The sequence below is a fragment of the Helicoverpa armigera genome, chromosome 30 (genome assembly GCF_030705265.1).
Source record: "Helicoverpa armigera isolate CAAS_96S chromosome 30, ASM3070526v1, whole genome shotgun sequence".
Lineage (NCBI taxonomy): Eukaryota > Metazoa > Arthropoda > Insecta > Lepidoptera > Noctuidae > Helicoverpa > Helicoverpa armigera.
In genome coordinates, this window is record NC_087149.1 from 4,841,788 (window position 1) to 4,855,082 (window position 13,295).

The window sequence follows — 13,295 nt, forward strand, 5'->3', positions numbered from 1 at the left end:
GCAAGTATGTATATACTAATAGTATTTACTATAGTTAAAAATAACATGTTCTGTGAGTTCATAAAAACCAGTTTTCTGTTATATTTGAATAGCCTTTGACCGACACGGAGTAAATAGATTACAGAGAGCGCAAAGTTTCTGCCGGTCGCTTCCAACAGGTATCTGTGGAGATCTAAGGGGGAGGCCTATGTTCAGGATTGGACGTCCTATGCCTGAGATGATGATGATGATGAAAGTTTTATAAGCTAGCTTCCGCTCGCGGCTTCGCCCGCGTAGAGTTCGGTTATATCGCCAGTCATCATCCTCCGAGCCTTTTTCCAACTATGTTGGAGTCGGCTTCCGAAGGAAGTATTGAACAATATTGGGACCCCAATGATTTTGTCACCTTCACTAAAATTACTAGCTTCGGACATTTTATTAAAAGCAATTTATAAGTTACTAGCCCGCCTACACTACGCGAGCGAAGCCGCGGGCGGCTTCGGTTATATCGCGTTTCCAAGAGCATTCTTCAAAAGCCCGGGATAAAAACTATCCTATGTTCTTTCTCAAGGTCAACTCTATCTCTGTACCAAATTGTATTAAAATCAGTTCAGTGGTTTAGACGTGAAAGCGTAACAGACAGACAGACAGTTACTTTCGCATTTATAATATTAGTAGTGATGCTAATACTCAATATATCCTCCGAGCCTTTTTCCCAAACTATGTTGGGGTCGGCTTCCAGTCTAACCGGATGTAGCTGAGTACTAGTGCTTTACAAGGAGCGACTGCCCTGCCTGACCTCCTCAACCCAGTTACCCGGGCAACCCAATACCCCTTGGTTAGACTGGTGTCAGACTTACTGGCTTCTGACTACCCGTAACGACTGCCAAGGATGTTCTATGACAGCCGGGACCTACAGTTTAACGTGCCATCCGAAACACAGTCATTGGTGTCTAAGATATACTAAGAAAGTACATACAAAGTTAGAAAAGTTGCATTGGTACTTGCCTGACCTGGAATCGAACCCGCGCCCTCATACTCGAGAGGTTGGTTCTTTGCCCACTAGGCCACCACGACTTATATGCTAAAACTCAATACTTTTACTTATTGCGTTCCACATGTATTCTTAGGTGGTAGTAGTACTTATAAATAGTTGACATGGACCCTGTCGTACACAGCAAAATAGGTGGGTTAGGAGAGAGGAAGCTGTTATTAGCTATGTTACTTATTAGAAATATTATAATATTAGAAAGCTGAAGAGTTGGATTGCTTGAACGTGCTAACACTACCTGTGTAGCTTCCCCGGGACGCCGGACGCCGGAGGACCAGTTTAACTTGCCTCCCGAAATAAGTGCGGTGTTTTTAACACGCTTATATTAGCTTCACTTGTAACTATATATGTAAGAAAATCTTGGAATCTTAATGTGTCCCACTTCCCGGTCTTCCATTAGGATGAAAGACACATGCTCTAGCTATAAAACGTCGTTATAGAAAACGTGCTTTTTATTTAGTTTTTTGAACTTTGTATTTGTTTTTTTTACTATTAATTAAAAAAAGACGGCTGGCAAGAGCTGGATGCGAGCAGCCGAAAATCGATCTCAGTGGCGTGTACTTGGAGAGGCCTATGTCCAGCAATGGACTGCGATAGGCTGATGATGGAATTTCAAACAGTGACAACTCTGCCCGCTATATTCTCAAGTGACCCTACTGAGTGACTAAATGACGTCAGACTGACGAGGTCGCGAATTCTTAAGACTAAAGAATCAATCAAATTCTTTGTACCAAACCGGTATATTAGTTTTATCTATTATTATTAATTGTGGTATATTCAATTGTAGTATATGGTATTTCCAGTTATAGTTCATTCTATTGTCCTTTTATTTTTTTCATGTTTTGATGTTGTTCGTTGTATGTTTAGTTTCGGCATGTTTTCGACATATGTTGCTGGGGAGTTTGTTGCGCCACTTCTTCTTCCCAGCAATAACACATAGGAAGTGGTGAAGGGTGGGCGTTTTGGGGGCTGACTTTTGTAAATTCCTGACGTACAAAAATGCTGTTTTGCAACCAAGTTTGAATAAATGATTTTTGATTTTGATTTTTTTACTGACAGTTTAGTCTGTAGTGAGGGGGTATTATCAATTCAACATTAAATAAAAAAGCATAACTCGTCCTGCTAGGCGAGATAAAGAAATATGTAATGAAAAATCTACTGAACCAAATTTTAAACAAAAAGCGAATATTATATGGGTGCAGGAAGTCGGTACATAGTAGGAACGAGTAGTTTTTTATATACCGACAGAGTACTGTCCAAAATTCTCTTAACGTTAATCGTAGCGGACAGTCAAAAAGATTTAGTAAAAAAAAAATCAAACAAAAAATAATAAAAAAAAACAATTTATTTTTCAAAAATCGTAGGTAACAAGTGTCAGATCAAGATACTCAAGCCCACACAACGCTTTCAATCCAGGGCTTATAGAATGCCACCCGGGTGAACACATCCGGCTTCTGAGCACCAGCTCTGCATGTTTGGCCGAATGACGTCACGCCGATGACCGCATAGATACAGCGGGAGAACTGGTTGCTGACCAGCAGAGGCTCTCCTGACAGACCCTGGAAGCAGAACATAGGTATTGGCAAACTTGGACATATATGATGATGATGATATCCTCCTAGAAGATTATCAGTCACAGCAGCTGGTCTTATATGAGCAGATCAGCGCAGGACATATTATAGTGCACAAGCATTTGCGCACACACAAGTGCACTAACTATTCCTTCACTCTCACAGCCCGATGGAACGGTAATCCGACACCACCGGAGAGAGACCAGGCGCAGGACTGACATTAACGTGCTCTCCGATGCACGGGTGAATCAATCACTAACTTCGCCTGATCTCTTTCCGGTCGTGTCGGATTGCCGTCCCATCGGGCTATAAGAGTGAAGGAATAGAGAGTGCAGTTGTGTCTGCGCAAATGCTCGTGCACTATAATATATCCTGCGCAGCTGGCTGATCTCCTTACTTAGCCGTCGTGGCCGAAATCGGCCGTGGACGCCATTATTACGGCCCAACGATGCAGTTTCTGATGACTTACCATACAAGCCTCTGGTGCCTGGGACCGGCTTCCGTAACACATTTGAGTGTTGGTATCAATGCCATTCTTCAGATGTCTGTTTGTTCCATAAGCATTCTTGCATTCTTCGTCAGAAAACTTCTCCAAATTGATCTGAAAGGTGCACAGGAGCAGGTTATTAACTGCCGATTTCTAAAAACTACTTATCCACTGTTTTGAGATTAGAGGTTGATAATCTGAATGGATTTTGGTCATACTCGGCAAGAGAATATTACAAACGCAAAAGTTTGTATGCATGGACGGATATCTTGTGTCTTTTCCTCTTTCACTCAAACCCATTGACAATTGTAGCTTAATATTAGAGAAACATTCAGATCACTTTTTTATTAAGTGTGTTGTTAAATCGTGGATTTAAACAAGATTTTAACCGACTTCAAGAAAAGGAGGTTCTCAGTTTGTATACATATTGTGTGCTTTTTATGACACACTTGGTTGAAGCGATTTTGATGCAGCTTTCAGCGTAGTACTTTAAAAGTTTAAGGTATTGAAGTCGGTTCCCGTTTGTAAAAAAGTTGTTTTAGTAAATGAGTTCTTACCGTCTGAAGCGTATCAGCAAACTTAGTATAATCATTGCCTTTAACATCTCTCCAGGTGGTGGCTGTAGCAGTTTCATCGTCCACATCCTCAACGTGAAGACAGGCTGGCAGAACATTCTTATCGAAGGTTATTCTGAAAGCCAATAATAATACTAATAAGGCACAGAACCGGGGATTGTCCTTGGGTTCATTTCTATAGTGTACAAGGGCTTCAGCGTGTTGGCTTCGGCCTTGCGTTCGATTCCCAAAAATCCGGGACTCTGTAGTCCCGAGGTCTAGAAGAGACATACTAATAACATCTTGGCCGATTGAGGGCTGTTCTCATTTAAGGAGATCAGCCAGCAGCGCAGGACACATTATAGTGTACAAGCATTTGCTTGGACTGCGGTGCACTCACTAATCCTTCACTCTCGTAGCGCGATGGGACGACAATACTACACCACCGGAGAGAGATCAGATGTATCAATCATCAGCCCGTTGGACCACTTAAAGGGAATAGAGAGTGAGCCTGTGTTTGAGAAATTAATAAATATACATACGGAGTTTCAGTCTCAATCAAAGCGATGTCGTGGTACTTGGAAGGTGCCTTGTACTCCGGGTGAGGGATGAATCTCTTCACTTTGTGTGTCTGCCAGGAGGATGGAGGGTCTGACAGCTTGTCCACGCCCAAAGCCACAAACTTCACGTCTTCTCCGCTGTGGATGGAAATTGTATTTTTGATAGAGGATCTTTCTCACAAAGATAAAGAAATCATTGATTTAAAAAAAGGCTGAAAATCATCGTCAAATTTTTTAATCAAAGGAAAACCCTAAAATGACCACCCTTCACCACTTCCCACGTTTTTATATAGGGAGTAAAAGTGATTTTAACAAAACATTAACCCGCCGTACCATAAAAACTTTTAAACGTCTGTTGAACACTTGTCAAAAAAAATGGTGGCTGCAAAACGGACCTTATTTCAACGTCATAATCTGTCATTTTTTTAGACAAGTGTTCAAGAGACGTTTACAAGATTTTGTGTTACGAACGGTATATATTTACTAAGATATAAAGCGACAAAAATTGAGAGTGAGGGCTCGTGACGTCACGTCTATGTAAAATATTTGTACCTAAAAGTGACGTGATTGATACAAAATTATATTTATTGTGTTGTATCTTCGTTGTTATTTGTTTGTGAGAGAAAGGAAACATACGTGTCCACTATATTAGAGTTATCTAAACCAACAACATATTTACAAAACAAGTACAGAGTTGCTTAGTTTCATATACAATGTATGTAGGTGTTTACAGTGTAAATATGTGACTCTCAGGCATGCACACCATTTTACAATAAGTAACTTATTGTAAAGAGAATCATACTTATTTTTATCATTACTGCAGTCAAACTTACCCAGGACCACTACGACGGGCATGGGCAGCCGTGAGGATGAATCTGTCGCTGAGAACCGTGCCTCCTGCCAACCACATCGCACTGGACAGGTCACCACCATAACCCAGAACAGCCTGATAGGAATAGAAAGTTGGTTTAGACCATGGAAAAGAACATGACTTGCGGAGGTATCATAACGCGGGCTGCGGGATTGTTCTTAAAGGGCTTCAGAAGGAACATGATGGGTTTTAGTCAGTAAGAGTCTGACACTCCCTCACCGCTGCTAATCCACAGCGAGAGGGGTCATTTGATGATTGATTTCCCATAAAAAAAGAAAGTGTCATAATGCGTAATCTCCTAAGAAGTGTGAAGTAAGTGTTCAGAGGACGAGGAACGTTACTGGCTCCGCCCTTGCACACCTTAATTGGAACCCGCCTTCACAAAAAGGAGGTTCTCAATTAGATTGTTTGTATGTTTGCTAGCGCAATCTTCGTCGTTTACCAACCATTGTTCCATTGTCATCAGGTCAAGGATCTGATTATGGAAACCCTGAGTAGTCTATGACACCGACTTCTGGACCTATGCACCACATTTTTTTTGTTGCTTTAAAATTTTTTTGTAGGTAGTCCGTTTTTTCTGAAAAGTTCATTTGCAACATACCTGGTGAGGGTATTCAGGTCCCGACACGTGTCCATGTGGGGGAGAGCCCCCGACTCCCCAAATTCCTATGCTATGACATTTTCTCTTCTCATCGTACTCCTTACTGATTCCGGAGTAGAATCCTCCGTCATGACACTTGTAAGGAAGAGTCTTCAAGTATTCCAGACAACCTGAAAAAAAAAGAAAATATAAAGTGTGAGTGGAGACCACGGACTAGCAAGCGCAGCGTAGGACGTCCACCAACGAGGTGGACAGACGACCTTATAAAGATCGCCGGAAGACGCTGGATGCAGGTCGCTTCCAACAGGTATCTGTGGAGATCTAAGGGGGAGGCCTATGTTCAGCAGTGGATGATGATGATGATGATGAAAGTGTGTGTAATATTATACGGCTACTTTGTATCCCGCTGCGAGAAGTAGGTCCCTCAGAACGCCGTATTCGAGTATTAGGGTCCGTTCAGATAGACCGGCTTGAAAATCGAGTACTTAGTACTTGTAATAAGGTTTATTTATGCATGTGTTCATAATACTTACTATCGCGGGCTTTAGTGCCATCCTTGAAGAAAAATCCGGTGGTTGGACTCATCACCACATTTCTGGAAAAGGGAAAATTATCGTAAATATTCATTCACATCTACTAGGCTAAAATATATACAACATACAACTAACTTAGTACCTAATATATACACTTATTATTTTAAAAAATTGCAACAAAAAACTCCTCCTCATCGCTGCCCACCGGGAGTGTACCCAAGAGGCTGGCAGCATTGCCTCGTTGGATGGCAATGCTTACTTTTCGGCCAAAATAAAAACCAGCCCTTGGGCACCATATTTTGATTATTAAGATATTGTAAAAAGTTATTTGTTAATTGTTAAACCCGAATAAATAGTCTATCCTTTAGGCTAAAGGTACCCAGCATGTAACGTGGTAGATACCAAATACCAAGCGCATCATAACAACTGTTAAGGTGAAAGTCAAATAATTTTACTTAATTTTTAGGTGTTTACAAGGAATTATGAACGACAACAATATAAATAAGTTTGATTCTAGGTGCTCATTCCAAAAGTAGCTTCGTGTGGAGAAGAACGTGCAAGAAACTAAGACCTGTCACTCCCCATTTTAACCTTGCATGTATTTCCCTTATTTATTTAGTAGAGTTGTTACCTAGTTGCTACCAGCTACCATTAGTTACTACCAATTGCTATCGTACTTTTGAAAATAAACGTCTTTTAAAAGTGACAGCCATTCTGAAATCAGTATTGCCGTGTTTTTTTAATCAAGAGTTGTTACAGGTAGTCAAAAGCCAGAAAGTCTGACAACAAGAGGTTACCCGGGTAACTGGGTTGAGTAGGTCAGATAGGCAATCGCTCCTTGTGGCTTACTTGTATTCAGCTGCATGCGGTTAGACTGGCAGCCGAAACCAACATAGTTGCGAGAAGGCTAAAAAGATGATAATTTCTTTGTTTTAGGTAATTTGAACTGACCTGGTGTCATTCACCAATTCGCAGTCGGTACAGCAGACAATATTCACGTCGCCTTGAGTTGAGCAAACCTGGAAAATAACACATAGTTTAAAATATCATCATCATTATACTCTTTCGTGCACGCAGATAGAAAATAACCAGATAGAGAACCCAGTCACTGCAGACTTTTTAGTCGGCCGATAGCTAGATCGGGCGCTTGATAAGAATATACGGGAAAATGTACAGGAGGGAGTGTGCATATAAAAACGATCAGGTATCTGTCTGGTCTTGGACCGACTAAAAACTTTATTTAAATCACGACTTCCATTTAAAAAAAAAAAAATCGGGTCAACTGTCGGCCAACTGTTTGCAGTGTGCATGTAACACCAGAATATTATTTGAGATCGGCCCAGAACTTCCTGAGATTTATGTACGTTCAAGCAAACAAAAAATGGAGGTGTGAAGATGTAAGAGACCAGCCATTTTCATGTAAAATATCTTCATTTAAAATTGTAAAATGAAATACCATTGCTGGATTGGGTGAAGCTTGGGACGGCTGCAGCCCCTGGTGGAAGGTAGTTCTTACTTAAATATTTAAAAAACGAAAGTAACCGGATAGTCGGTCTACTGGAGGAGCCTGACCGGCTTTCACCCAAAATCTACCGAGCCAATTGAAATATTCGGTACACCGTCTTTTTATTCCAGAATTTTATCCAGTTGTGGGAAGTAGTTTCCAAAGGACGCAGGTGGAACTGCTGGAAGGTCAAGAAAGAAGAAGTTTACTCAATAAACACTTTGTGATAAGACAGTATATACTCACGGGGTGCTTATCACCTCGCGTGTCCAAAGTGGTGAGACATCTGGTCTCCTTCACGCACTGGCCTTTGACTCCATCCCACTCGCAAGATGCTCCTGGAAATACAGAGATACTCATCATCATCATCATCTGTGGCGGTGGGCTTGTTTATTACCCTAAGTTACTTTTGACGTCACGCTTAATTTCTTTAATACCTTAACTTGTAAATATATATTTATGTATGTAAGAAAATCTTGCAATCTTAATTTGACCCACTTCCTGGTCTTCGATTAGGATTAAATTTTGCGCACGCTCTCAGTTCTGATGACAATACATGACTAAGTAGTTAAGAAATGTTACAAAAAGTGTATTTTTTTTATATTTTTTTTTATTATTTTTAAACTCATCATCTGCCGAGCCTTTTCCCAACTATGTTGGGGTCGGCTTCCAGTCTTAACCAGATGCATCTGAGAACTGTAGGTAAAAATCTCAAGACTGAGTGAAAATATGATGACAAGATGTTTGTGCAAACTTATCATTGGCTTTTGTATGACTTTTGTATGCACCGAGATATGAAAGTCTATGCAAAGTTGGTATCGTGTGGATCCACCATATGATGCACCTAATCATCTCTCGAGCCTTTTCGGCTTCCAGTCTAACCAGTTGAGTACCAGTGCTTTATAAGGAGCGATTGCCCTATCTGTCCTCCTCAACCCAGTTACCCGGGCAACCCGATACCCCTTGGTAAGACTGGTTGTGAGACTTACTGGCTTCTGACTACCCGTAACGACAGCCAAGGATGTTCAATGACAGCCGAGACCTACAGTTTAACGTGCCATCCGAAACACAGTCAATGGTGTCCAAGATGAACTAAGAAAGTACAACAAACTTGGAAAAGTTGCATTGGTAGGTACTAGCCTGACCTGAAATCGAACACACACCCTCATATTTGAGAGGTTGGTTCTTTACCCACTAGGCCACCACGACGCCCATAAGATGTACCTAACGTCCTTTTTAATAAAAGGTGAATTGACAACTTGACATTTATGCTAAAGTTATGTCATACTTAAGTAGGTATTGTATTATTAATGTCTAGACAAGTTGAGGAAAACAATTCTAAGCTGCAAGTATTATTCTTTTTAAAAACTGTTCGCTGACGTGGAGATGTAATAATCAATAGTATCCGTCTTTTTATTATCCTTTTCCTGTACACAGGCCTTTTCTCACCTGCGGGTTGTTCGAAAAAGTTACCGCGGCCCTGGTACATAAAAGGCCTACGACGGAATACGACGGTGTTTAGTCAGTAAGAGTCTGACACTCCCTCACCGCTGCTAACCCACAGTGGGAGGGGTCATTTAATGATTTTTGACGTCGTTAAAAAAGGCCTTTTCTCACACAGGGAAGGGGAGGATAGAAGGTGATATAGTACTAGTACTTATAGTAGTAGATATATGTAGTACTTCGAAAATTAAAAATAATTTATTTTTTATTAAAGCTAGTTAAGTTACAAGTCCTGCTGGGGCTGTTCGCGCTCATGACCGCGGCGCTGGTACATGGCGGGCTTCAGAAGGAACATGGTGGGTTTAGTCAGTAAGAGTCTGACACTCCCTCACACTGCACCCACAGCGGGAGCCGTCATTTGATGATATACCACAAAACAGTGTTACATATTAGTTCATTTTCTATGAAAAAAAAAACATACAGGAAAGAGGTCTAATCTTCTTTCGTAAAATATGTAACTGGACAGGTTAGTTAGTAGTACAGTAGTTAAATATTAGTAAAGAAAATGTTAATTAATAAAACTTATATTTTTTAATGACCCTGCTCTTAAAGTTTACATTAGACAGATATATAAAGAAATAAATAAAATTCAGATAAGAAACCCATAATAATAAAATAACAAAAGATTACAGAAAACAATACAGAATTATATTACATTAGATTATTAAATTAAATTATATTATAACTGCATACATGCCAGACACACTACACCTCCACGGCAGGTTAAGCATAGGTCTTATATAATATACTTTATTAGGAATATATACTTTTTTTATCACTTTTACATGTTTGATCTTAAATCTACTTAGTTAAAGTTGGTATAGTTTAGCCCTATGTGTTTTTTGGTTTAAGTCGCTTTCCGGTGGAGTCAGCAAGGTCAAGGTCTGCCAGGGCTGCGGGATTGTTCCCGCGAGTTACCGCGGCCCTGGTACATAAAAGGCCTACGACGGAACACGAAGGTTTTTAGTCTGTAAGTGTCTGACACTCCCTCACCGCTGCTAACCCACAGCGGGACGGGTGATTTGATGATTTTTGACGTCGTTAAAAAAAAGTGGCTTAAAAACTTGAAAAAGAACTTGAAAATCCTACCTTCTTCCTTGTTAAGGTCTGCAGCGACGCCGCACAAGCAGACACACACACACAGAGCAATATATTTATACATAGTGACGAGACGCGCTCGACAAGGCCTCCACGAACACACTGCACTGAGGATGCCATAATTCTATATAAATATCAAGTTTTATCTATAGCAATATATGTTTATATGCTAATATCCTTACTAATATTATAAATGCGAAAATAATTCTGTCTGTCTGTCTGTCCGTCTGTCTGTCTATCTGTTTGTCTGTCTGTTACGCTTTCACGTCTAAACCACCGAACTGATTTTAATAAAAATTGGTACACAGATAGAGTTGATTCCGGACTTTTGAAGAGTTCTCTTGGAAACGCGATATAACCGAACACTACGCGGGCGAAGCCACGGGCGGAAGCTAGTAGTAATATATGTTTATATGCTAATGTACATAATAAAGATGATTTTTATGTCTGTTTGTTTGACGTTTCCTTAATGTCGCGGTGGCTTAAAGGGTAAAGAACCAACCTTTAATGTATGAGCGTGCGGGCTCGACTCCAGGTCAGGCAAGTATTCGGGAGGTACCTGCACCGCATCGGTCGTGAGGAGGCGCCCGGGTGTCACCATTGTGCGGACAGCCCCGAGGACACGGTGGACCACACAGTCCATTTGTGCCCCGCATGGGAGGGGCACCGCCGGGTCGTCGTCGAGGCTTTGGGCGGCGGCGACCTCTCGCGTCCGGCCCTGGTTCAGGCCATGGTCCGGGGCGAGAGGGAATGGGATGCCGTCGCCTCCTTCTGCGAAGCAGTCATGCTCGAGAAGGAGGAGGCGGAACGCCAGAGAGTTCGCACCTCGAATCCCGGCCGCCGCGCTGGACCAGGTAGACACCATGGGCGCCGGGTGTCGCGAGATGACTCCCGGCCACCGTAGGCGTGGGTCTGTGGGCGGTGAGTTCGGGTGGCTCATCGTCCCTCTGTCTGCTTAGACAATAGACCCGTGTCGACGGCGCGCGTTGTTCCACGCGCTCCTCAAAGAGATGTCAGCAACCCCAGCGGGGCCCAGCAGGGCCAAGGCCTGCCGGGGCTGCGGGTTATTCGAAAGAGATACCGCGGCCCTGGTACATAAAAGGCCTATGACGGAACACGACGGTTTTTAGTCAGTAAGAGTCTGACACTCCCTCACCGCTGCTAACCCACAGCGGGAGGGGTCATTTGATGATTTTTAACGTCGGAAAAAAAAAGGTCAGGCAAGTACCAATGCAACTTTTTAAAGTTTGTATGTACTTTCCAAGTATATCTTGTCAAGTATGCCAATGGCTGACAAAAGGGTGAAATAAAATATCTTGAGGAAACCTGGATTATTAAGTCTGAAATCACCAACCCGCATTGAGCAAGCGTGGTGATTAACGCTCAATCCTTCTCCATGTGTGAGGAGTGCCCAGCAGTGGGACGATAAAAAGGCTGTAACGATACTCAATAGGTATTACAATTCCATGTCAGAGGCATGGATTTGACAGTAACAGTCTGACACTCCCTCACGCTGCACTCACAGCGGTTTTCTACGATGATTTTACGTAGTTCGAAACTACGGAACCGTCTTGATAAATTCTTTCACTGTTGGAAATCTACATTCTTCTCGAGTAATAGGCTATATTTTATTCCGGTAAGAACAGTAGTTCCCACGGGACGCGGGTGAAACCGCGGGAAAACGGCTTGTTAATACTATAATGTATTATTTTTACAGTTTACTTGGTAACTATTAAAGTTCCCAATTATTTTTACATAATATTTCTGTTTTTGTTTACATAGAATTGACATAACATTATTATCTGCTCTGATAACCTTCAAAAGTTTTTAACGTATAACTTTCATTAAGGGGTCAGAATGAGGTCTTCTTATCGAGTGAGCTGCAGGTTTAATCACCTAACAAGCACTAGGGTCAAGGTCTCCTCAAATCCGCCTGACGGCCTGTGACGTGGAATTGTAATGACGACGAGCCGGCTTTATCCTCCCAGGCACGGGAGGTCCAGACTCTGGGCTGCTTTGTGAAAGTTCCTAAAACCTAAAACCCAATTTTGTCCCTTCCCAGGAATCGACCCTGAGACCTCTTGTACAGCTGTTGCGCAGTGCGACTACTAGACCAACAAGACAGTCATGCTAGTGCCTTTAAGACACCTCAGACAAACATACAAACAAAAATCCTCCTTATTAGATATATTAGCATATAAACAATATTACTATAGATAAAACTTGATATTAATATAAAATATGGCATCTTCAGTGCAGTCGTATTTGGGGACGGGGTGCAAGAACGTAAACTTGCTCCTCTCTCCTGCACGATATAGTGGCACCGGGCTTAAAAGGAAACGCATCAGGATAAAAGGAGACTATACGATATTTTAAATACTAATGTATTATATACACGGTTGTGTTACATTGACAACAAACCGACTTCGGGACTTCTTTGCTTTGTGAAATTTTCCATAGCCTGCATTACTATTTTGGCCAGAATAAAGAATCGAATTCAGGTTGTACTTGCGACCAAAGCGAAAAAAACTTTTGTGCCCTCCTTTGGTTCCAGAACTATGGAACCGATTTGAAAATCATTCACTGTTTGGAAGCTACACTATACCTGGACGACATAGGCGTGGATTTTAATCCACGTACGGGAAGAAGTGCCCACGATACGCTGGTGAAACCGCGGTAGACAGTACCTATCTTTAAAATATCTGCAGTCTAAACAATAGGCCGATAGTTGACTCGATGGTTGGCAAATGGCTCGTTGGTCGGTCTGATACCTGCTAAATACCTGATCTTTGTAATGTGCGTACTACCATTCATCTTCATACTGATTTATGAGCCCAAAAACACGATACGACTAAAAGTTTGCAGTAAGCGGGTACTCAGCTTTTTCCCAAAGTTAATTTTGACCTAAACATTAAACAGGAAAAATACATACTTCGCCTTTATTTCGATTACAAAAAAAAAACAATATGTTTTGATTTCTGAA

The 13,295-nt window shown here is 41.6% G+C and overlaps 1 protein-coding gene across 1 annotated transcript; it reads right to left on the reverse strand.

The window, feature by feature from the left end:
• Nucleotides 1-2,357: 2,357 nt before the first annotated feature.
• LOC110383282 (serine protease snake) lies at nucleotides 2,358-10,431 on the reverse strand. The gene is made up of 10 exons (XM_049848410.2): nucleotides 10,304-10,431; nucleotides 7,958-8,049; nucleotides 7,159-7,226; nucleotides 6,208-6,269; nucleotides 5,675-5,844; nucleotides 5,036-5,148; nucleotides 4,185-4,340; nucleotides 3,646-3,778; nucleotides 3,071-3,202; nucleotides 2,358-2,589 (listed from the first exon to the last, which is right to left on the reverse strand). The coding sequence occupies exons 1-10, from the start codon at nucleotides 10,374-10,376 to the stop codon at nucleotides 2,419-2,421; spliced, it is 1,170 nt and encodes a 389-aa protein (XP_049704367.2). The 5' UTR covers nucleotides 10,377-10,431; the 3' UTR covers nucleotides 2,358-2,418.
• Between the last annotated feature and the right edge of the window lie 2,864 nt (nucleotides 10,432-13,295).